This window comes from Nyctereutes procyonoides, unplaced genomic scaffold, assembly GCF_905146905.1.
Source record: "Nyctereutes procyonoides isolate TBG_1078 unplaced genomic scaffold, NYPRO_anot_genome, whole genome shotgun sequence".
In the NCBI taxonomy this organism is placed as follows: domain Eukaryota; kingdom Metazoa; phylum Chordata; class Mammalia; order Carnivora; family Canidae; genus Nyctereutes; species Nyctereutes procyonoides.
In genome coordinates, this window is record NW_026575142.1 from 8,240,002 (window position 1) to 8,264,335 (window position 24,334).

Here is a 24,334-nt window from a genome sequence, read left to right on the forward strand (position 1 = left end):
ACACTTAGGTTGTTTCTGATCCTTTGGAATTCCGTAGATTTTCATAGCCAATAAATGACAGATAGAACATGAATTCTGGTCTCTTGCCTTGAAAGCCATAGCTCTTCCTATTGCATTATACTGTCCCACCTGACAACCTGACTCATTTTCTTAGCGTTTATTGCTCTCCTATCTTATGGCAACCACCATACTAGGCTCCAGGGACCAGGAGCAACTTTTATAGCAAATAGTATGAATGAAAGTATCTAAGGATAAACTTTATTAGATCCTCTTAGAACATTAGTCTTCTGCTCTAAATTTTCATGAGTCCATACATTGAGAGGCCATGCAGTATAGAATCCTGGATTAAGAGTCTTTGAAGGTGATTTAAATCCTAATTCTGAACTTGATAAGTCACTTCACCACCACAGGCCTCAGTTTCCTCTTCTGTTATTACCTAAAATGGACTACATGATCTTTGAGGACCATTCCAGCTCTGTGATTAAAAATCATTCCCATGGCATTTCTGTCAGAAGGACAGGATGTAAACATCTCCTCCTTTCGGAGAGAACAACTAAGACCCAGAAAGTGACGAAGAGGTTTGTTTTTCATTCAAGTCATGGGGGGGTTTCGGGGAGGTGTGCCGGCCTTCTGTATGTGCCCCGGAATTGCTCTGGGAGTAGGTTCACCTTTGACTTGAGTTTTCATTTGATGTCAGTCATTTTCTTTTATATTTACTGAAAGGGACATGGACAAATGTACACAGGTGAGCACGTGACCACCAGCTTCCCTGTCACCGCCCAAATGTTCTGTTGATAATGGAGAAAGAAATTAAATTCTGAGTCATACTTAGACTCTGGGCAGTAAAGCCACAAAGTCTGGATGGCAAATTCACAAATGTGACATATACATGTTCTCAGTGTTTAGTAATGGTGCTATAATCTGCATAACTGAGCTCTGAAACTGAGCATTTTTTACTTGGGGGAGAGTTTATTATTTTATAATTACCCCATTTACATTTTAATGTAAGAATTAAGAAGATGCTCATCCTTATTTTCTTTAATAACATTTCTAAATCAGCCTGAGACTGAATTGGCTTCACTCCTCAGTGTAGAAAATATGTTTATTGAAAAATCTGGAAGGCAGATTTGCACAGTAAACAGACTGCGTTCCGCAGTTCTCCATTACCCACGTAAAATGTACCAGGGCAGGCTTCGTGCATTAAAATGCAATGTGACCTAGTTTCAGTGTCCCGTAGCCCCCTTTGTCCGGCTTTTATCGTCTCAGTAGAACTCCACTGTCGGACAGCAAAAGGCTACAGCTTTATTTACACGATATACTGTTATGTAAATGAGCAAGCATTAATCACAAACATTTCCCAAATGAACCTTTACAAATTAACACCATTAACTTTGCCAGGGGCAGGCGCTGCAGTCCAGGAATAATATGTCTTTCCAGCGGAGTCCCAGACACTTGCACAAATTTGTGTGCAGCACCCAAATCCCTAGTTTCTTCTTGGCCACCTTCTTTTTCCTAACATGGTTTAACCTCAGCCCTGAGTGAGGTTTTCCTAAGCCTGAATGCCCCTTTCTTCTCCAACAAATGAGTGCACCGCAGCTATAACGGGGCATAAACTGATAAGCCTAAATCTGAATCTTTACCCTTTGGCTGGGAAATGCATTTCTAGAGTTAAGCCTTGCCAGGGAAATAGGCGTATATCCTGTCCTGTACTTAGTTTTAAAAAAGACTCTCAAAATTATTGGGTTTTTGGTTTTCACACGGAAAGACCAGAAACAAGAGCTAACATAGACTTTTAAAATATTTTTGAGGCTAATGATTCTCCTTTTGGCTAGGTTGGAAGTTGGCAGATCCCAAATATTATCTGATTTGCATATTAATTTCAATTCTTTGGATGGTAGGAGCGGAAGGATAAAGGGAACTGACTCTTAAACAGATCTTATACAAAATCAGGGCAACTTGACTTAAAAATAGAGATGATCTCCTTCTATTATCATTATCTTAGAACACGGTTAATCATAAATACCCTTAATAACATACCACTGGGTCCGTTATGCTTCATAGGCAAATCGAAACGAGAGCATAATGATCTTTTTAATCAAGTTTTATGTACTCTAATTTAGGAATTGACCCTGAAATTTTGATACTCAGCATTAATACCACAATTGATTAAGCATGAGATGCAGTGTCCCTAATTGCTGACCCCACAGGCTTTCATTACGCATTTGGTGTTAACGCACTTGGTGTTTCAAATTTACAGTACTACCTTTGAAGAGCACTACAAACTTGGAATCACTTTTAGTTGGCATTTCTTTATTTCATCTTACTTTGTGGTCTCTCTAGGTTTTTAATTTTGTTGCCTTTTTCTTTGTTTTTGGCTTTTGGACTTTGGTTATTCAAATAGCTCTCTCTCTCATTTTAGCCCACTCTTCCTGTTGCTGTGTGTTACATTTCCCCATATCTGAAGGCCTAAACAAATGACCTCATGTCATCTCATTGATTTAAGTTGGACTAAGTACAAATGGACAGGAAATGAAGGGTTTGCTTCTGAAGGTAAAATGTCAAGTTGACCAACCATTTGTGTGAATGGGTTGAGTGACCTGACTCTCCTATTCTGGACTATAAATCTCTCTGAAATTTCAGGAAGTGCCATCCTTCAGCCATCCCGTCAGTTCCTCCACGAGGGCACTCACTGTGCGCCAGGTTCACAGGCAGGACCTCCCCTCTGCATTCTGCATCCTTGTCTTAGCAATTTTCATTTGGATAAGATTATTTAAATAGGCCCTCCTGGCTCTTTCTACCTCTCTCTACCTTTCTACTTCTCTCTACCTTCTACCTCTCTCTCTCTCTCTCTCATGCCCACTTCCCAATCTCTTCAGCAGTCCACAGAGATGATACACATTCACTGTCCTGCATGAACAAACTGCCCCCATCCACCACCTGCCACTTAAGAGGCTTTAGTGCCAGTTCTGCTAGAAGCCCTGGCGTCCTCTGTCATCCAGCAGAGATTTCAGCAGGCAGGAGATTAGGGAGAAAGCCGGGCCCCGGGTCCCATATAAACGCCCTTTGCACGCGCTCTTGGCTGACCCTCCCTCCCCGTTGGCCACCAGGCCCGACTCCACCTCTCTGCCAGCTGCCGTGGGTTGGTGAGTCCCCGCAGCAGCTGCCCGGCCTTCCCTGGGAGGTGCGAGCGGCCTGCAAACAGGGACTTTCCACCCTGCGATCGAAGATGGTCCTTGCAGCAAAGGCCAAAGAGGCGCTCGGCGGCAAGGGCAGCCACTTTCTGTTTCCGGAGGACCAAGCTTTTTATGAGTTGCCATGTGACGTTCTTCCAGGGGATTCCACATTCTGCCGTTGACTGCCTAGCACTTGCTTTTAACTCCAGAAATTCTGTCCATGAGTTGGTTATCAGTGTGTCTCTTTGCCTGTCAAAACATGTTCTCTTCCACTAAACAACTGCATTCCTCCTTCCTTCGTTCTCTGTCTCCTTTTTCCCCACCACCCTTCAACCTCTTCCCTTCCTCCTCTTCTTTCTCTTCCTGGGGCACAAAAGTACCCTAAATACAGTTTTTCCTCCCGTTCTTGGACATCTGTGGTGCCTTCATGAAGCTTGAGGTTTATTACTGGATTCATTGCTTTAAATTCAGAGGTACTTCACTTGAAAAATTCTCCAGGTAGTAAAAACAAAATAAAACAAAACAAACACATTGAGCATATTATTTGAAACTCTAACCAGCATGCTATGTAAAAAAAAAAAAAAAAAAAAAAAAAAGTAGTTTGGGAATGCCTGAGTGGCTCAGTCTATTCACCTATTCTATGTTTATATTTATATAGTCATATATAAATAGTGTAAATACAATTATGTATAATGATATATATCTGTAATTTGTTGGGGTTCTGTTTTAAAGAATTAATGCTGATAAAACGCGAGGGCAGAGTTTAAAAAGCACTGATGCCTTGGTGGCTAGGTTTCATCTGGGTTAATAGTGGCCTCCCATTCAGAAATGAAACAGGCCATGGAAGTTAATCTTCACTGAGAAGTAAATTTATGGTGAAGGAGTTTGGAGAAAACCATACTTAAACTGAATTTTGCGGCTGATGAGTAAAGAGATGCCAAAGTGATAATAATCTCGTTGCTGGGTTGGGAACCTAAAAGCTAGTTGCAAAGTTTACAACTATCTGCTATAAAGCAGTACAAATTATTAGATAAATGAATAATTTTGTAAGTTTGAAAAACCAACTGATTCTGTCAAGAAAAAGTCACTGAAGATAGAAGGAATCAATAGTATCAAATGGAAATCTAGAAAATGATAGCCTGCTTTCGTCAAATATTTTACATTTTTCCCATAAATAAGACTATTTATATTGATTCTTAGGTGTGGAGGGTAGTGAAGCAGATAGGAGGTAATTAAAAGCATAAATCTCAGGAGCTTGGGAAGGTAATTCTCTGCTTTGCAGACAGAGCTGACAAAATGATGAACATTTTTTGCTCCAACTTGACAGAAATATAGCGTGGTTCTAGGGAAAGGAACATGCCAAGCTCAAAGTTTTCTTCAATAACTCTGTTTAACAAAGCTCTTAACAAGTGTAGTCAACTTTTTGGAGCATATAGTAGTTACTTATTAAATTAAAAAAAAACTTGCCTCCAAAGTAGTCAAATGATATTACAAAAATGTCATACAGTCTAGGATAATGTCATACAGACTAGGATAAAAGTGAATTTTTTTGTAAAAAGAGCATTAGGGGCACCTGGATGGTTCAGTCAGTTAAGTACCCAACTCTTAATTTCAGCTCAGGTCATGATTTCAGGGTCCTGGGATGGAGTCCTGAGTTGGGAGAGTCTGCTTGTCCCTCTCCCTCCCCACCAACTTGCACTCTCACACACTCTCTTTCTCTCTCAAATAAACAAATAAATAAATACTTGGGTTTTTTTTCTTTTTCCAAAAAAGTGAGCATTTTGACTTTAAAAAGACTCATCAGATCCTACATTTAACTAATGACAAAATTATGCAACACAAATAATTCAATATTATTCTGGTTTTTCTTAAAATACATAGATGCCTTACATGACATGCTACTATAGGTATTCATATGTGTTCAATAGTATTCGAAGTTAGATTGATTGGCCAATATGGTGCTGTGAAGAATAATAGGTAATAAGAATGTTACAAGGAAAGCACTGAAAACTGCCCTCACATATCAGAATATATTCTCAACGGAAACCATGTGGTATCTACAATTCTCTACCAGCACTACAAGCTTTGGTACATTTCCACTAAATACAGGCTTGCTAAAAATAAATAAAATAAATAAATAAATAAATACAGATTTGCTGAGCACATTTTTTCAAAGAAGTTTATACATTTTCAAGATTTTACTTATTTATTTGAGGTGGGGGGAGAGAGAGAACAGGGGTAGGAGCAGAGAGAGAGGGAGAGAAACCCAAGCAGACTCTGAGCTGAGCACAGAACCTACAAGGAGCTTGATCCCGTCACCCTGAGATCATGACTCTGAGCCAAAAACCAAGAGTTGGACACTCAACCAACTGAACCACCCAGGCTCCTCTCCTGAGCAAATATTAAGAACACCTTTAAAAAACACTGTGGGACTTCTTTTTTCCTGTGTAAAATCCCTGTGTTAGTAACTCTCATAGGCAAAAGTAGGCATGCTCAGTGGTTAAGCATCTGCCTTTAACTCTTTTAGTCTTGAGGCATTTTCAAGTCACTTTGTGAGTGATCTTTGTCATCTAAGAGTTCTCTTGCCACTTGGAGGTTGAGGAAGATTGTTGAAGGCTTGTGTATCTTCCTTCTTTGCTTGGTATGGATTTCTTCAGTTAAGATTGGTTCAGGAATCCTTAGCAGTAAGATAGTGTCTCACTCAATTTTTCTGGTTTGGTATTCTTCAGTTAAAAATTTATTCAACATATAATTAGAAAAAAAAAACATATAATTAGAAATCAGGTAGAATTTTGAGGCTGACCAACTGTAGGTTTCCTAAATAATTAGCTGCTGGTTTAAAGTTTATATTCAGACTTTATGTAGGACATGTTTGCTTCCCTAAAGCTTGTCTTCTATTCTGTATGCCTGCATGGGCAACTGGCTATAACTTTCATAACCTCTACAACAAGAAAAAAAATATTACTTATGTAAGACAAAAACAGAACAAGCTGGATGCAAAAAAAAAAAAGTAATTTTGTCTACTCCATTGCTTTCAAGCAATGGCTGATTTAATACAGTTCAGAACATCTGCGAAAGAGGTAACTTTTAACTACTTTCATCTCTCAAGGAGAAAATTTGAATAAAATGTGACATCATTTGTTCTAGAGGCCAGGGAACTTTAGATATGGTGGGTCATCATAAAGATCAATTTTGGGGGGGAAACCTGACTGGAATTTTATGATTCATGACTCAGGTTAAGGGCAGGGGATAATAGCATATGAGGAAGCATTGCTTTAGCCAATTTCTGAAATTTCAAGGTAGTAATCTTTGTTAGACAAACAGTGTTGCTGGTTAATGTGACTTCTTCAAGGACAGTAAAGAAGCAGTGAACTTAGCCAGAGACAGAAGAGTGTCAAAATAGTTCCAGCCTGGGAAGGAGGAGTCAAGGAATAGAAGACAGTTTCCCCATCCTCATGGACCTAATTATCTTGCAAGGGAAACAAAACGAATACACTTAGAAACACCACTAAACTGTATACTGTTAACTGTAGAGTAATGTAAATTTAGTAAAGGAGGGGGCACCTGGGTGGCTCAATGGTTGAGCATCTGCCTTCGGCTCTGGTCATAATCCCGGGGTCCCTGGATCGGGTCCCACATCAGGCTCCCCAAGGGGAGCCTGCTTCTCCCTCTGCCTGTCTCTCTCTCTCTCTCTCTCTCTCTGTCTCTCATGAATAAATGAATAAAATCTTTTTTAAAAATTTAGAAAAGGAGTCAGCACGTGGGCTGAAATAACCACAGTCAGAAAACTAGCATTTGATGGACGCCTGTTTTTCTGCCAGGCTCTATAATAGATACTCTCCACGTATATTATCTCTGTATTTGCACAGAGGTTCATGGAGGAGATGAAACTATGAAAAGCTTGAGAGAGGGGCACCTGGGTGGCTCCGTCCATTAAATATCTGCCTTTGGCTCAAGTCATGATCTCAGGGTCTTGGGATAAGCCATGCTTAGTGGGGAGTCTGCTTCTCCTTCTCCCTCCATCCCTCCCCCTGCTTATGCTCTCTTTCTCTCTCCCTCTCTCTCTTTCTCAAATAAATAAATAAATAAATAAATAAATAAATAAATAAATAAATAAATAAAATCTTTTTAAAAAAAGAAAGAAGGAAAAGCTTGAGAAACAGGATGAAGGAGAGAGAATTGAAGAGTTATAAAATACTAGCGCTAAAACAGATGGAGCTTTTTAAGATGTAGTCTTCATATAGGGTCCTGGGGGTCCATGAACCCTGTAAAATTATGCAAGATTTTACCTATCTGCATACTTGAAACCACAATTATTTAAGATGATGATTAAAGTGATTTATTTCCATTCTCACAGAATGAATGTTTCACAGCTTCCTTTGGCAACATGTTCCAGGCTTTAAAGATTTTTAGTGGCTACCATTTTGTCTTACCTAAATCTTGAAAAGAAGAAGAAAGAATAGGAAGGAAGGAAAGAAGAGGGGAAGGAAAAGGAACGGAAAGGAAAGGAAAGAAAACTGAAATGAAATGAAACCTTAGTCTTTCTCTCTCTCTCTCTCTCTCTCTCTCTCTCTCTCTCTCTCCTGTTTTGCCTTCTGGTGCACAGGGAGAGCAAATGTATTCCCTCTCAGAGGACAATTCTGATGAGCAAGAACTACCAAGAATAAGTCACTCTGTTCAGGTTATGACTTTGGGGGGCAGAGAATATGGTTTGACTCTTACTAATTTGTGTTCCCTTCATATAGAAGTGTACTTAGCTCTTGTAAATAAAACCGTAGCACTTTATCAGAGGTATACCTAAACATAGCTGATGCCAGAAGCAGATAATGTTAACATCCCCTCTATAGAATAGTCACTTTCAGAAAAAAATATAAATTTACATTAATAATAATAAAAGCCAGAATAAAAAGCTCAGAGACTTGTAATAAAGTTTTAATATATGACTAGACCACTTAATATTATAGTACAAAAAGGGAAAAAAGTAAAGGATTGATCCTTTTTATTTATATTAATGTATTTTTTAAAGAGACAAAATTTCAAACCTACCTATTATTCTGTCACAATGATGAATAATATTATAGTAAGGAATAAGTGAATTATAGTAAAATCAGAGTTACACGAAAGATGCAATTTCATATGTGCTAAATCGCACTGCTGATAGTTTGTTCTTCATTGCTTAGCTTTAAAGCACATAACTTTAAAAAAGGCAGAAGTTTCAGTTGTTCAATTGTAAAGATATTAGCCAATAAAATTAGTAAAATATGTCATGTAGAAGCTAAAATTCATATTCACCAAGCAAGAATAATGCACCTCACAGGTGGTACTATCTCACTCTGAAATTTTAAACACAAATAAAAATTCTAAGCAGTCATGTAAAATCAGAGAACTGAAGTATGTCAAGTTCTATTTCGTTGTCTTTACAATCACTGTGCTAGCCTTGTTTAGTGCCAATTGACTATTGAAATGCCAGGGTGTGAGCTGCACAGAGTTTACAAACTTGAACTACATCTGAAACGAACTTAAATGATTTTTAATCGTTAGGGTCTTACTTTCAAAATGATAGGTTAGCAGAGTCATTGTGCATTGGAAGTTCAATTATATAACAGCAAGTTCTCTATCTCAACTTCCATGAAGTTAATTAAAAGAGAAGTGACAAAAATGTGCTGATTTTAAGTTGCATATTTATTGTTAAAATTCAGCTATAACCACAGCAATGGTCTAGAATGTAGATGAACAATTTTTATTTTCAGGAAGATTATTTTATAACTACATTTAGAATTGCCAGCGTGTATTGATATGTAGTCAGAAGGAGGAGGCCTTCTGGAATCATTTGATTACAGCTGCTCTTGATACCTACAGCTTCCACTGTATTAGTCACTTAGTCTGAAAGTTTTATTATTACCTTTAAATTATTTATAGACAGTACAACCCCTTATTTCCTGGATCTGAGGTAGATAGCCTCACTCTCAGCATACCACTGACATTTGTTATTCAATTTTTAGGAATTCTAGTTCTGCTTTAAATGCATGCTACACTCAACATGCAAAATATGTAGTACTGACTTACAATCAGCAGTTTTCTTTTTATCTTTGATACTGCCCACTGAGTATTCTCTGAAATGTAGCTTTCATTATCCCCGACCCGGGAGCTTGAGGTGATTATCTGGTTTTTGCTCTGGAAAGAAAATAACCACTCTATATTATTTGAGAGACACCTATGGAATCCTTTTATGTGATGATTTATTTGTTTATATCATGATTTTTTATTGACCTTTCTTATATCATTCACGAGGAATAGAAAAGGATAGATTCACTAATTGGGCTGCCTGTTATAGTTTTGTGATTTAAATTGTTTAAGGCAACAAAATGCCCTTTATGCATTTTTAAACTAAACTACCAACAATCTTTTTATGATTTAATTTATACACTTTACACAGATGGTCATAGAAGGGGGTATTCATTAACATCTGTAAATGCTGAGAAAATGATGAGTATCTATATTTGTAAAATGCCAGAATAGAATTACTGAGTTTGCAGATGTAGATAAAAAAATGCAAAATTTGAATATCTGAAAGACAATCTCTTCAAGCTAGTTTTCTAAAGATCTAAATATTAGGTAATTGTCTTTTGCATAAATTTCCATTTTTATAGGTGCAATAAATTCTTATTAATTTGGACTACATTAATTAAGAATTTGTGATCATTCAGGTATAGGCTGAATTGTACTTTTGTTTGGTCCAAATTCTTTCTTCAAAGATAATGCAAATGAGTGTTGCAAAGAAGATTGAAGCATAGAGGTTTAGAATACAGATGGAACCGATTTTTTTTCAGGCTTAAACATTTTATGGGCACTCATTAAAATATAAGGAATGATATCATCTAAAATAATTCTTATATATTTTAACAAGTCACCTAAGAGTCTCTGGTACCTAATAGTTATCAACTAACAGTATTTCTTCAAAAATGTTAAAAATGTTCTACCTTTTTAACTTTTTCTTTTTACCATTTCATTATACCCTTCACCCAAATTAGTCTACATTATTGAGGTTTTTCTGAAATTAAACCACTTCATAATATCTAATACTATTCTCTTTTTTAAAGTAAATGAATGTATTTGTGACTTGATTAACATTTCTCTGAAAGTATTTTTTTTTTTTTTTTTTTTTTTTTTTTTTTAGAAAAAGAGTGAGCTTGTGGTTGGGGAGGAGGATGTGGAGGGGCAGAGGGAGACAATCTCAAGCAGACTCTGGGCTGAGCACAAGCCCAAGGCAGGGCTCAGTCTCGCCACCCTGAGATCATGACCTGAGCTGAAATCAAGAGTCAGACACACCTAAGCCACTGAACCACTCAGGCACCTCTCTCTGAAAATCTTCTGAGTTGAGTGTCTTAACTTAGATATTATCTCCATTTTATGTTTCAGGCCATAGACACATTGCTTTGAGGGATGTTTATCCAATTTAGTTATCTGCACTGACCAGATTCACTGAATTATCAATAAATCACTGATTCTGTGTTCTGACCTGGGGTTATCTTGTTATCTTGATAGACAAATGAGAAAACCACCGTATTTAAGAATCATTTTACCAATAACCTAGTGATTGGGCTGTTAGGAGTTTGCTCATTCCACATTGAGACTGATCAAGCAGTCAGACCCCCAGAATCATACCAGCTGGTGACCCCTTCCTCAATCCACTGCTTTGAATCGTAGGCGGAAGTCGGTCAGCAATCTGGAGGAAGCACAAAGTACTCAGATTATTATGGCCCCTCTTGACACCAAAATCTTCACTCTGTTAGTCACCTAGAATTCTTAACATTCAGGCTTCTAACCAGTTACACACATTTCTAGTCTACTCTAGACCACTTGCCCCTTTGCTCCTAAGGCTGCAGCCACAACGGCTAGAAGCCCCTCCCACTTTGGTCTAGTCCATTCTCCTCTTTCAGGTGTCACCTAAATGTCTCCTCCTCACAGAAGTTTTTCTCAGATCCCTGATCTAAGCTAGACTCATTCCCAGTAATAATTTTATAACACCCACTATTTTTTCTTTATGAAATGTATCACAATTGGTAAAGAGATCTTTATTTATGTGACCATTTGTTTAAATATCTGTTTCTAGCACATACACACACACTCTGGTTGGATCTAAAGGACAGGGAGCGTGCTTTGTGTATTGCTGTCTCCTTGGTGCCTGGCAGGAAGTGTGTATAGATATTTCTTGAATTAATAAGTGGTACTAAAGGGGATTTTTTTAAATCTATAATTTATGACACCCTAGGGTTGGTTGAGAATTATTGAATCCATTCTCTACAATGAAAACTTTACCTTCAATGACCTTTAAGGGCACATCCCCAGACCTATTTTCACCTCTAGATTATCCTAAGGAAATGAAGGTCATCTTTCCCAGAGTGACTAAGGGAGAGTCTATTCTGTTTTGTTTTGGATCTTCTCCTGTGAAGGCCCTTTTGATTCTGGGTTTGGGGCTTGCTTCAATGATGTACTGATTAAGACTCTAATCTTTTAATCCTGGGTTTGAATCCAGGGTCTGTCATTCCTGGCAGTGTAATACTGGACAGTTACTGACTTTTCAGAGTCTCTTGGGCTAACAATACTTGCTTCACATGGTTTTATGAGGATTAAATGAGATCCTGTCCATAAAGTACTTAGCACAGTGTCTGGTACACAGCAAACAATAAATGTTAACTATTTGTCACTATCCTGGGGCGCCTGGGTGGCTCAGTCAGCTAAGTATCTGCTTGGGCTCAGGTCATGGTCTCAGGGTCCCATGCCATGTTGGGCTCCCTGCTCAGCAGGAGCTTGCTTCTCCCTCTGCTCCTCCCCCGCTCATGTTCTCTCTCTCCCTCTCAAATAAATAAATAAAAATTTTAAAGAAAAAACTATTTGTCACTATTTTTATTATTGAATTCAGAGTGACTTTTGTAACCTGACATTGTGTTCGGGTGTTCAGGCTGCTGTGTTCCGTCTATGGCTCTGCATTCCTCACTTCTTTGAAGTGATGGGTGAGGCACTATGATTTCCTTGGGGCAGTAGCTATAAATAGATCCTTTATTTCACACTAACATGGCTACTACTTTTCTGTGCACATTATATCAAATATTCGTCTAGGACATAAAGACCTCATATGCCATATTTTCCAGTTATTTTATGAGATTATTTTGAAATCATAGAAAAATATTTTAACATTTAAGATGTTACTGTACTTCAGTAAGACTATAGTTTGTCTTTGATAGTTGTGTGTATGTATGTATTTTTTTTTCTTTGTTCCTTTCTTTATCTTTACTTTTTACTTCCCTTGACTTCTGTGTTTTACTACTTTCTTGTATATCCAGCTTTTCTGGTGGCTTTTCTGTACCTGGTACAGACTTCTCTCCCTCATCTTATCTATTAAATAGAACTGTTTTACAAAATTCTCTCCTCAGGTAGGTTTTTCTCACCTCTGTACTTAATTCCTCAGGAATCTCATCCATTCCCAGAGAGTTGCATCATCATCTTACCAAGTGGTTCTCAGATGTGTGTCTCTAGCCCCAGCCCCTCTGCTCAGGGGGTTGAGCATTTGCATTTGCATTTGCATTTCTTTGTTGGACCTCGGCCCTGCACCCATTAGCAGCCTAAATAGAAGATCCCCCAACTGAGTTTTCATTTTCCTCCACACAGTTCCTCATGCACTATATGCACTACCACTGCATTTTTTTTTTTTTGTTAATCATTTCACCATTTTCCCAGTCATTTGGGCCTGAAAATTTTAGAGTGAAATTACTTTTCTTCAATCCTTACTATAATACTTTGCCAAGTAATAAAGATTCTTTCTCCATTCATTCATTCATTCATTCATCTGTCCATGAAATCAGTATCTATGAAACGCCCAGAATGTCTCAGGCAGCGTGTTAAGTACAAGAGATACAATGAAAAGCAAAAGTCTTAGAAGTACAAGCCTAATGAAGGTTATTGTCTGATGGGGGGAGACATTCTTTAATCAAATTATAAAAATTCATAATTTACTTTTAGTTGTGAGATATGCTATGAAGAAAGGAATTTAAAGAGTTAAGATGTGGCCCGGTCTGAGGGATCATGGAAGGCTTCCTAAGGAAGAAATATTTGGGCTGGGTTCTGTAGGATGAATAGGAATTAATTAGGAAGAGAGAAAAGGGATAGTGTTTGAGGCATGTACAAAAGGATGGTACTATAATTATATTTCAGTTCCTCAGGGAATAATAGAGAGCTACTACCAAATGAAACTAGAGGTAGAGGTACAAGTAGGCCATGCAGGTCTTGCATATGATTATTTTAGACTTTAAACCACGAATAGTGAAAAGGTGTTGAGGATCTTAAGCAGAGGAATGACATGATCAGATTTGCATTTTGAAAATATCACTCTGGCTGCCTGCCATGTGGAGAACAGACTGCAAGGGAGCAAGAGGGGCCTTTGAGTGAATCGCTTGTCTGGTATCACAGGAGTTTGGTTTTGAACTTAATGTTTGAAGTGCTTTGAGTTATCCAAAAGGATAGGCTAGGTCTGGAGCTCAGAAGAGATGTAGACTGGAGAGATAGAAACCAGGAAATTATTAGTGTAGAGGCAGATAGGGAATAAGACTGATCTCTTGATTGGAAGGTTTTGTGTAAGAAGACAAGAAGGCCAACAACTGAATTTTGGACTCAGTGACTGGACAGGGGCTGGGGGGTGGTGTTCAAGGGGTTGCAGGACAAGCCTGCAAATGCTTGTGAAAGGAAGGTAGGGGAACAGCGACCTAAGAAAGAGAAAAAATAATGAAACTGTGCAACGACCTAAGAAAGAGAAAAAATAATGAAACTGTACATATTTAGTGGTCACTTAGCCAATATTTTGTATTTATGGAATGCCTTCCAAAGAAGAGGCAAGAGGTCAGCAGGGTCAGGTGCGCCCTATTGCTCAAGCAAGATGAGGAATGAAAAATGTTCTTGGTTTTAGCCTGTAGGGCATCAGTGTCTCGGTAATATCAGTTTCAGGGAATTAAGATGAACCAGATTCAAGTAGAGAAAATGAAGATGTGCATACAATTTAAATTACTCTGTGAAAGGGAGCAGCGTGATAGGGTGAAAAGTTAGCAGTGAATGTGAGTTGAAAGATGATTCATTTTGGGTTGGGGAGATTAGAGCTTGGGGAGATTAGACAGATCATAAGGATTTATTTGGGAGAGAAGGATTGAATATAAATGTAAAAAAAACAAAACAAAACAAAAAAAACACACATGATAGGCTTAGGGAAGGGAAAAAAGGAACACCGTCTCTGAGTTGAGAGACTTGCCTTAATAGGAGGAATAGCTCCTATTTCTATAAAAAGCTCTGGCTTTTGGTTTATACTGCCCCTGAAATTTGAAATCTATGTATTGAACACCATTACTCCCTGTCTTGCTGCTGTAAGAACTTCCTAGGTCTTACTCTCCTGTCTTTCCTTTCCTTATAATAGGTCTTTGTTGCTATCAGACTGCTGAACATAAGCCTTCAGTGGCTTCTCATTACCCCTTATTAAGTATGCTATTTGTTAACTACCTTCCCAGTACTTCATCAGGCCTAAATAATAGGGCACTTCCCTTCCTAACCTGCTCTTCCACTCCTACTCTACCCAAGCCCACATTTCAAACTGATTATTCACATTTCCCAGAGACATAAATTGTTTTTTCCAGATATATTTTCTTGTCATGGTGTTATTGGGAGCGTGATCTGTTGCCTTCAAATCCCTTTCCATTATTGAAGGCCCATCTCAAGGCCCTTTCTTTTCTGTAATTTTCATACTGTTTTATTAATCTTGAGGTAGGACTGCTAATTTTGTTACCTGATTACCAGTAACATATTTAGGAAAATATACAACTATAGTATATCCATAATCACAAATTAGGGTATGGAAACTAATTAAGAAAATCCTGTATCTCTAATTCAATTAAAGTACTTTAAAAAATACAGAATCATGTCTAGTTGTAAAAGAAGGAGAAGATTCATTTGAAGCATCTAATGCCTATTTTAGCATCATAGGTGATAGCACGACTTTGGAAACAACCTAAATAACCATCAAGAAGATGCTGTTGAAATAAATTACGGTTCATTCATATATTGGAATAAATATCCCCACCACTCAAAAAGTTAGGAAACTTGTTAATCATTAAAAAATCTCTAACATTGATTGCTAAGAAGAAAAAACAAAATACAAAACAGCAAATGGAAGAATTAAAAATATAAACATACGTATATATTTGCTTGACAGGCATGTAAATCATCTGGGGCAGGACACACAGAAAGTGACAACTAGTTGCTGAGTCTAAGAGGTAGTCTTTTCACTGCATATGCTTTTAATACACTTTTGAAGTATGTTGGTCCTATCACCTACACAAAAAATAAACACAATTTAAATTTTAAAGTGACAAAAGTAATGGTTAGCTGATCGGTCACAAACTTCTATAGAAATCACGGTTGATTCAAGTTCAAAGATTACAAATCTGCCCAATAATAAAACTATTAGTTAAGAAAGTCATTTTTTTGAAGCATTTCTGATCCTTCAGTGGGATTTAATTTTGAACCCTATTTATCTCTTGCCTGAATGATTGTAACACCCTCCTTTTAAACTTTGCCTCAACCTCCGCCCCCTCACCATATACACACAGCTTGTACTCCACACAATAACCAGAGTTACCATTTTATAAACAGAAGTCAGACAAGGTTACTTATTTGCCCAAACCACTGCAGAGATTCCCCAGCTCCTCAGATTAAAGTCAAAATCCTTACAATGGCCATTTGCTGTTTCCTGGACCTGAGATGCTTTTCCACCATCCATCTACGTGGTTAACTCCCTCACTTCATTTAGGTCTCTCTGAAAATGTCCCCTCAATACAAAGACTTATCTTGACACCTAAAATGATACCCCATCCCATCAGAGTCTATCCTTCTTACCTTTCTTTACTTTTTATAGCATGACCTAACATACTCATAAATGTATCATTTATTACTTAATTTAATCACCTAAATATATATACATATATGTAAGTTTATATAAGTTTTTATATAATATACTACTAAACATTAAAGATTTAGTAATAATTACTTAATATATATTATATTCAATTCAAAAACTTTTTATTGAGTCTGTACCATATAATAGGCACTTTAGAAGAATCCAAGATGAGTAAGTCAGAGTTTATTTATCTATTGGTGAATAGAACTTCTAGAGAATATCACACAGAATCAGAAATGAGAGGTCCACTTGGCTGATTATAGTGAAATATTTTGTATTTATGGGTAAATCAAAGCTAAAGGCGGTTTTATTTTAGTTTTGCCTCCAGGAGACCAGTATCACATATGTGAGAAGTTTGACCAGATTAATATGGAATGAAAATTTCTAGTTTAAGCTGGTATTTTTAGAGTAGAGACAACCTTAATATGACTCAGATTGGCTAAGTGACCACTAAATATGTACAGTTTCATTATTCTTAGTTTTATCTGTATGTTTTGAAAGGATATGGTATTAATCCTTACATTTGCATATTCACTTAATTTTGAATTATAAACTATCTGCTTGGTTTTAAAAATTGGTTTAGGGCTCTGTTGTATGAGTTTTACAACAAACCATTCTGTAAAAGAGACTTTCTAAAGAGTAATGATAAATAAATAACATATTAAACATATATGAAATACTACTAAAGCCATTCTTCAGCCAATTTTCTAGTCATTGCACTTGTAAAGTTACTTTGCCACTTTTGTCCACTTTAGGGATATTATATATCAAATATAAGGAGACATAAAGCAAATTCTAATTTTAGATTTTTCCATCATTTATGTAAATTTCTTTAATATGGAAATGGAAGTAAATGTAATACCTTCTAGACTGATTAAAAATTAATGTGTGGAAGCCTGGGAGCCTAATTTAAAAGACCATCAGAAGACTTGAATTAGTTAGCTGGAGAGTCACAGCTTTAATGCGTAGGTTTGAATTATATTGCATTACTTATCATTGAGTATCAAAAATCTCTCTTATAAAGCACATAATGGCAATCCATTTCCCCACTGAAAGATAGCACTCACACATGTTAGATACTTAGGGTGTAACTGGGAAATCACTATAAACTCTGAGATACCCTTCTTTATATTTCAAGGTAGCTGAGAATTATTAACTGGAATTTCCCAGTTTAGTATAAAACGTGAAAATAATTAGGGAGAGGCAGACAATTTCCACTTGGAATACTTTGGGGAAAATCATAAAATAAATGACTTAAGAATATTAAGTAATTATTACTAAATCCTTAATGTTTAGTAGTATATTATATAAAAATAAAAGATGGGTTAAAAAAAATAAAAGATGGTATCCATGTGTTTCATAAAAATTCTAAGATTTAAAAGTTCTTAACACATTAGGTCCCCATATGCATAATTCTTTGAGAAAATTAGGTATTCTTATAAATTATAAATGTTCTCATTATTTCATATTCAAGATTATGTTAGTGTACAGAACACTAATTTTCCCTTTTTCAGCATAGTAACTTAGAGAATCTGGTTTCTAAATGCATTCTGTGTGGAGTTCATGATTTGCTCCCCTCATGGTTTGAGAGAGAAGTTAAGGGCATATTTTACCAGGGTTTATTTACACTTCATCTTGCTTCAGCTGAACTCCAGAGCAAATACTAGGAGTTTACACATACATTTATCATTAAATTGACTCAGATATTGACTCCCAGCTCAGAAGACCAAGTAAATATACCTTTCAAAATTGTAATGTAATATGAAATGGAGAAGTAAGCAGTCTTATTTTCTTAGGGTAAGCATTTCAGATACTTTTTGTGGAATTCCTAACTAAATTCTGATGATATTAAAGAAATTGTGGCATTAAATAAGCCTCATTTTCTTATCCATTATTTATGTTGAAAAAATTCTCATAAACCCCCTTCCCTGAAGTTGATGGGGGAAAAATATTTTTCAAAATATAATCTCTATAATTTGCAATACATGAATAGAATTTGGAAATTAATATTCTGGGACAAACTTTACCTTGACACATATTTTTGGTTGAGTTGTTTTTAAACTATGGCCTAATTTGAAAAAAGAGAGAGGACAGATGGAGAGAACAAAATTCAATGAAATGAAATGATTCGGTTTTATCTGAAAGAAGTTTGAGGCTCAGATCACAGTTGACATAGTGAAGCTCATATAACTATCTCTTTAATGGCCTGTTGTACTTAATCCTAAACGGGAAGCACAGGGTATAATTGGATATTGAAGGAAAGAATCTTAGATTGCTGCGAATCATCTAAAATTAATAATCCATCTTCACCTAATTGAAATATAAAACTCACTGGGAAAATGACGCAAAATTTTGTTCACTTGGAACTCTACAAGAAACAAATTTTTTAAAACACTTTTTCTTTAAAAAAAAGTCACTTTTTGCTGTATTCTATATGATTTTAAACTCAAACTGTAGTGTTTTCTTAATTCATTATATAAATTCTGTCATAGTTGTTAGGTCCATTTATAGCTTCTCCATGTTTTAATGTGTAAAGTAATTCCACCAGTGAATCATGCACCAGAAACACTAGCATCAAGACTTGTAGCTGGCTGCATTTGAAAAATTAACTTGAAAACTTGAAGCCCACTTTAAAGATCTTAGCATTTTAAGAAATGAGTTAATCTGCCTACATGGGGAGATTTTGATAATGTGAACAAGTATATATGTGATGCTCATGTATTCATATAGGGCATTTTAAAGCAGCAGCAGCCCAAGAACTTCACTTTTGTCTAATGATATTTGATAGAATCTAAATTAGGCCCCAAAGAGTTAGCAGTCTAGAATGCACACCATTTCTTTCTAGAGAGCCACATTTCTAGAGAGTCAGTAATATAGAAATATTTGGACTTGATGGGTTTTCCTACATAGGTACCGTAAAGCCATTAAATGTGAAATGCTGTGGCCAGAATCCTGGTCTTGCAGGCATCCAGGAGACACCACTCGCTCCCTCCTGGAGTTATGCAATGTGACGACTCTCAACAGGCTTTTTAGCAACCTGCAGTGTTTCACTTAGCTATAGACTAGAAATCAGCAAAAGCATTATGTCCTTCCAAGCTAAAAATCCCATATTGGTCATAATTTTGGGTAGACTTTGTTTTCAAAGGATCCTAATGGATTGAGGATTGAATGAAATGCGCATCAAAGCCAGTAGCATGTCATTACTGTAGGCCTTAAAATCACAAATATCAGTGGAAAGACTTACCAGCCATCTCTGGATTGAGTAAGCCTTGTTCTTGGGTGCATCTTATGTTTCATATGTAGTAGCTTTGTCTCTGAGAGTGTGTGACTTTGTCAACGCAGCAAGTACATGCAAGAAGCCTTTTGATAGTTAATAACAGTCTATGTTAAAGCAAAAATTCAAATAATTATTTAGCTAATACTCAGTAATCTTTAGTTTGTTTCCTAATATGTTTAACTATGGTATTTAAAGTGTCATTCTCTTTATCTCAAACTATTACTAAAAGCTTTAATATAAATAATTTAGTTGTTGTTTTAATGTAGGATTATAGTTTGGGGCAGAGGATAAAATCTGTGATGCAAAAGCCACATCTTACTTTATACCCATTTTCTCTATAAGATGCCTACAAAAAGAATATTTGTTTTTTTAATCGCAGAACACCATTATTATACATTTCCCGTTTTACAGGGGATAATAATTTTCAGGGCAGCACAATGCAGCAGCCTTTCCCTGTTGTTCCTTTCACATGTCTGTGTTCTAGTGGTGCTGAAAAGTGGACGTGCCCAGGGAACACTGCATAGTTGACAGGACTTCACAACCCTCCACATGCTGTTCCCTTAGTCTGAAATACCTCCCCTTCCTCCCTCCTGCCACTTTAGAACACGCCCCCCCCCCCCCACAGCAGGCCCCACCTGCTGCGATGCTTCTTTTTCATGAAGCTTCCATGATGCCTCCAATCTAAAGAGATTTGCCTCTCCTAACTTCTGTACTTCTTTGTTGCTTTTTACAATTCCACTCTGGGCTTTGAGTTGCAGTTATTTGTGTGTATGTCTTTTCCTTCAACCACTATTGTGAGTAGGGTCCTTTGTTATTAATCTTTCTCCATGTCTAGCACATGGCAAGCACTAAATAATTTTTTATGCAATAATAATAATGTTTTTCCTTGTTGGAGTAACCTCTTTTTATGGAAGTTCATTTGGCATCTTTTTAATTTAGTATATAGAGTTTTTTTGCAAATTAACTGACCTCTGCTATTTCCCATGTAACATTGCTTAACATCCTGAAATCTCAGGTCTCAGAAAAATAGGCACCGATAGTTTTAATGATGCACTTTCTTTAATGAAGGGAAGAGTTCTAATTACTTTTGAAAATGCAACAAGGTAAGTTCTACAGGTAAATAAATCATTAAGGAATTTCTCTAGTAACATAGCTTTTCCCCAGGCACTTTGTAAGTTTCTGTTTGGAGTGTGGTTTTTTTTTTTTTCCTGTAAAAGGTGAACACAGTTTACCATCATGTTTCAGGATCCCAGGCAGGTCTTTGAAGTCCAAGTTAGAAATAAGGTGGGGCACCTGGGTGGCTCAGTCAGTTAAGTACCTGCTTTTGGCTCAGGTCATGATCCTGGGGTCCTGGGGAGGAGCCCACATCGGGCTCCCTGCACAGTGGGGAGCCTGTTACTCCCTCTCCCTCTGCCTGCCACTCTCCCTGCTCTCTGGCTCTATCTCTCTCTCTGTCAAATAAATAAATAAAATATTAAAAAACAAATTAGAAGTAAGGTGAAAACCAGAAATAGGGGGCACCTGGGTGGCTCAGGGGTTGAGCGTCTGCCTTCAGCTCAGGTGGTGACCCCGGGGTCCTGGGATCGAGTCCCACATCCAGCTCCCCGCAGGGAGCCTGCTTCTCCCTCGGCCTGTGTCTCTGCCTCTCTCTGTGTGTCTCTCATGAATAAGTAAATAAAGTCTTTTAAAAAAGAAAAACCAGAAATGCGAGCACAGGTGAATTTCAGAGCAGTTTTTATTTTTAAAGCAATCCATCATCTGATTGTTTATCTTTTTGTTTGGACCGGTGGGGTCCTGAGAGATGGAGAGGATCTGGGAAAGCAAAAGGCTTTAGTGACAAAACTGGAGGTGAACAGAAGAGGAGGTTCCAGGATGCCGTGTCCTGTCGCAGCTCCTCCTCTGCCACTAGGTAGTCTGGTTGCTGCTGGGGTGACCCGTGAGAGGAGAACCTGGACACCGAGGAATTCTTGTGCTGCAGGTCGGTGTGGCGGTTGAGCAGCTCTGCTTCCGCCAGTTCTCGGCCAGGGGCGTCTTTGATCGCTGCGGTCAGGGGCACAGCGGCCCGGCCGGCGGGCAGCGAGGGGGCCGTGGAGCCAGCCAGACAGGGTCTGCCCCTTAGTCGCTGAGGGGAAAGCAAGTCAGTCGGGCAGGCGGGTCCCTCAAGGGGCACAAGAGCCACTGCTGGTTGGGCTTGATTGCGTCCTCGTTCACGGGTGTGCTGGCTCTTGTCCCTGCTGCTTTCACTCCCGACCCAGAAGAGCCCTAGATGATGAAGTCAGGTTAATCGTGGCGCTATTAACAGTGTCTCAGTTTCACTTGAAGACTTGCCCGGGATTTAGAAGCTGTTGACACGGCCCCAGATGCAGTCGTGAGGCTAGCAAAGCGCTGCCGCCGAGAATGCCACACGAGCGGGGCTGCCACCGGCCCTCCCGGGTGACAGCCCCGGAAGCCCCAGGACCCCCGATCGCGGCGACGGCGGGGTCTCTAGCTTGGCACCCAGCCAGGTGTCGCTGCTGGAGCTGGACCTCAGTGCTAACTGAGGCTGTTAACTTTGTGCCCTGATGCCAGGAACCTGCAACGAGGAAACGGCACTGCTTGCCTTGGGCAGGGAGGCTCTAGCAGAGAACCCCGTGCTGCTTTGGCCGGAGGGCAGCAGGCGACACTGGCCCTTCAGTAAACTTGGGAGGCTGAGTTCTTGGGCCGCCTGATGCCGCTTCGGGATTGTTCTCCGCCTCCCAGGCAGACTGCCCTAGCTCCTCGGGGAGGACGGGCCCACCGTCGTACTCCCCGCATGCTCTCCCCGAGTGAAGGAGGGTCGCACTCCTCACGGGAACCTCCGTGAAGACATGACTGTCACCAGGTCATTAGAAGCAGGAGCTTTCTCTGCATGTGACTCTCTCCTTTGATTAAAATTGTGCTGTAGGGATCCCTGGGTGGCGCAGTGGTTTGGCGCCTGCCTTTGGCCCAGGGCGCGATCCTGGAGTCCCGGGATCGAATCCTACGTCGGGCTCCCGGTGCATGGAGCCTGCTTCTCCCTCTGCCTGTGTCTCTGCCTTTCTCTCTCTCTCTCTCTCTCTCTCTCTGTGTGACTATCATAAATAAATAAAAATTGTGCTGTAGCCCAGCGCGAGGCCCTGTGCGGGCCCTCAAGCTCGGCAAAACGGCCTCTGCATCTATATTAGCTGGATTTAAGCATTCCCGGTTCGTAATAAATAAAGAACTTATGTTCCACTTTTCTCCTCCCTTGGGATCGTTATTTTTTTCCAAATGGACAGAGAACAAGATGAGAAGTCCTTGAGCAAAGCACCTAAGAGCAATTATAAACCGGTGATGATCTAAAATGATATTCATGAGAAGATACTCAGGAAGTTAGGTACTGTATACAGTCCACATAAGGCTACCGACCTCAGGCGATCAGTGTTCGATGCTAAGAAAATCACTAATGTATCTTGAGTTGAAATATAGAATTGAAACCTGGCTCGTTCTGTCCATCGTCACTTCCACCCACCTACTTACACATGTGCGCACACACACACACACCCCACCTGCATTCTGCTTGCTCGGGAAAATGAATGAAAACATTAATATACTCATCTTCAAATATATACAGTTATATAAGGAAAACTGACATTAACGTTATTATTTTAGAAATTCTGTAATGAAAACTCACAAGTTTATTATCCATTTCACCTTTATAACTAAGTTAATATACCATATAACAAATGTTTTAATTTGGGTTTTTTTTTTGTTGTTGTTGTTTTGTTTTCACCAACTGCATGTTTTTACTTTCAGGGTCTATTCAAAATGAAATTGAAGTGAATATATTTAGATGCTTTTGTTAATCTGTGTATTAGTGTAGGTGCCCAAAATATACAATCTTTATTGTATAGGCAGAGAAAAATTTTCCAAATGCTAATGAATTGATTAAATGTTTCCTTGTTTTGCTGTAATTTGTTTTTGTCTTTTAAAGATTTTTAGTAGTCACTCGTCTTGATCGAGTATTGAAGTCACAGTTCCACCTATGCTTTGTGTATAAGTGAACGCAACACTAACTGCTTTGACTTCAGAATCACATCTGAGATTAGAAACAAGGACTGTCTCTCCTTTGTGGCTTAAATTATCTGTTCTCGGAACTCGAATCTTCAAAATGATGCATCAAGCACATGTAGACGACTGTAAAATGTAGCTCCATTTCCACTCACCAGTAGGTTGCTTTGTCCTATCAGTAGCTCTCAAGGCAGAGCCCAGAAGAAAGTAGATGCAGAGCAAACAGGTTTTTAGCTGAAAGGAACCAAAATGGAATGTTTGTGGAAGGACACTCAAAGCATCTTGCTGCCAGCTGATGTTTGAAAAGTAACCCCAACGGGCAGTGGCTGATGACAAAACTCACCTTCCTCGCGATTGTGCCCTGGCCCTATTGTCCACTCACAATGATGTCTGGTTTTTAAAGACACAGGTCCTCTGTGCTGTAGAGAAGGTTTCAATACGCAAACCCTCCTTAGCACCTGGTCTACCACTTCATTAAATGCCAAAAGCATAGTTGAGTGCAAAAATGCCAAAAGCATAGTGAGTTGTAACTGTCCGTGGTGCCTAGGATTGAATGTATATTTTCCTGCATGATCATCCATTGTGGTGTTTGTAAGTAGCAAAAAAATGAGCCTGATTTGTTCTCCTTTGTAGAGCCAGGCCGAGGCCCACTACAAAGGAAGTAAACATGCCAAGAAGGTCAAAGCACTAGAGGCAACGAAAAATAAACCCAAAATGGTTTCTTCCAAGGACAGCGCAAAGGCTAATCCCAGCTGCTCCATCACTCCAATCACAGGCAACAGCTCTGACAAATCAGGTCAATGACACTTTTTGTTCTTTACATTCTTTGTGTTTCTCTGGGTC

The 24,334-nt window shown here is 38.5% G+C and overlaps 1 protein-coding gene across 7 annotated transcripts in view; it reads left to right on the plus strand.

Moving 5' to 3' along the window:
• Window positions 1-24,334, plus strand: part of ZNF385B (zinc finger protein 385B) — a 368,556-nt gene that overhangs the window by 316,316 nt on the left and 27,906 nt on the right. For all 7 annotated transcript variants that reach the window (XM_055308554.1, XM_055308553.1, XM_055308555.1 and 4 more), the window contains one exon: window positions 24,125-24,287. In XM_055308554.1, the coding sequence (XP_055164529.1) occupies window positions 24,125-24,287 (163 nt within the window). The remainder of the gene's footprint in view (window positions 1-24,124; window positions 24,288-24,334) is intronic.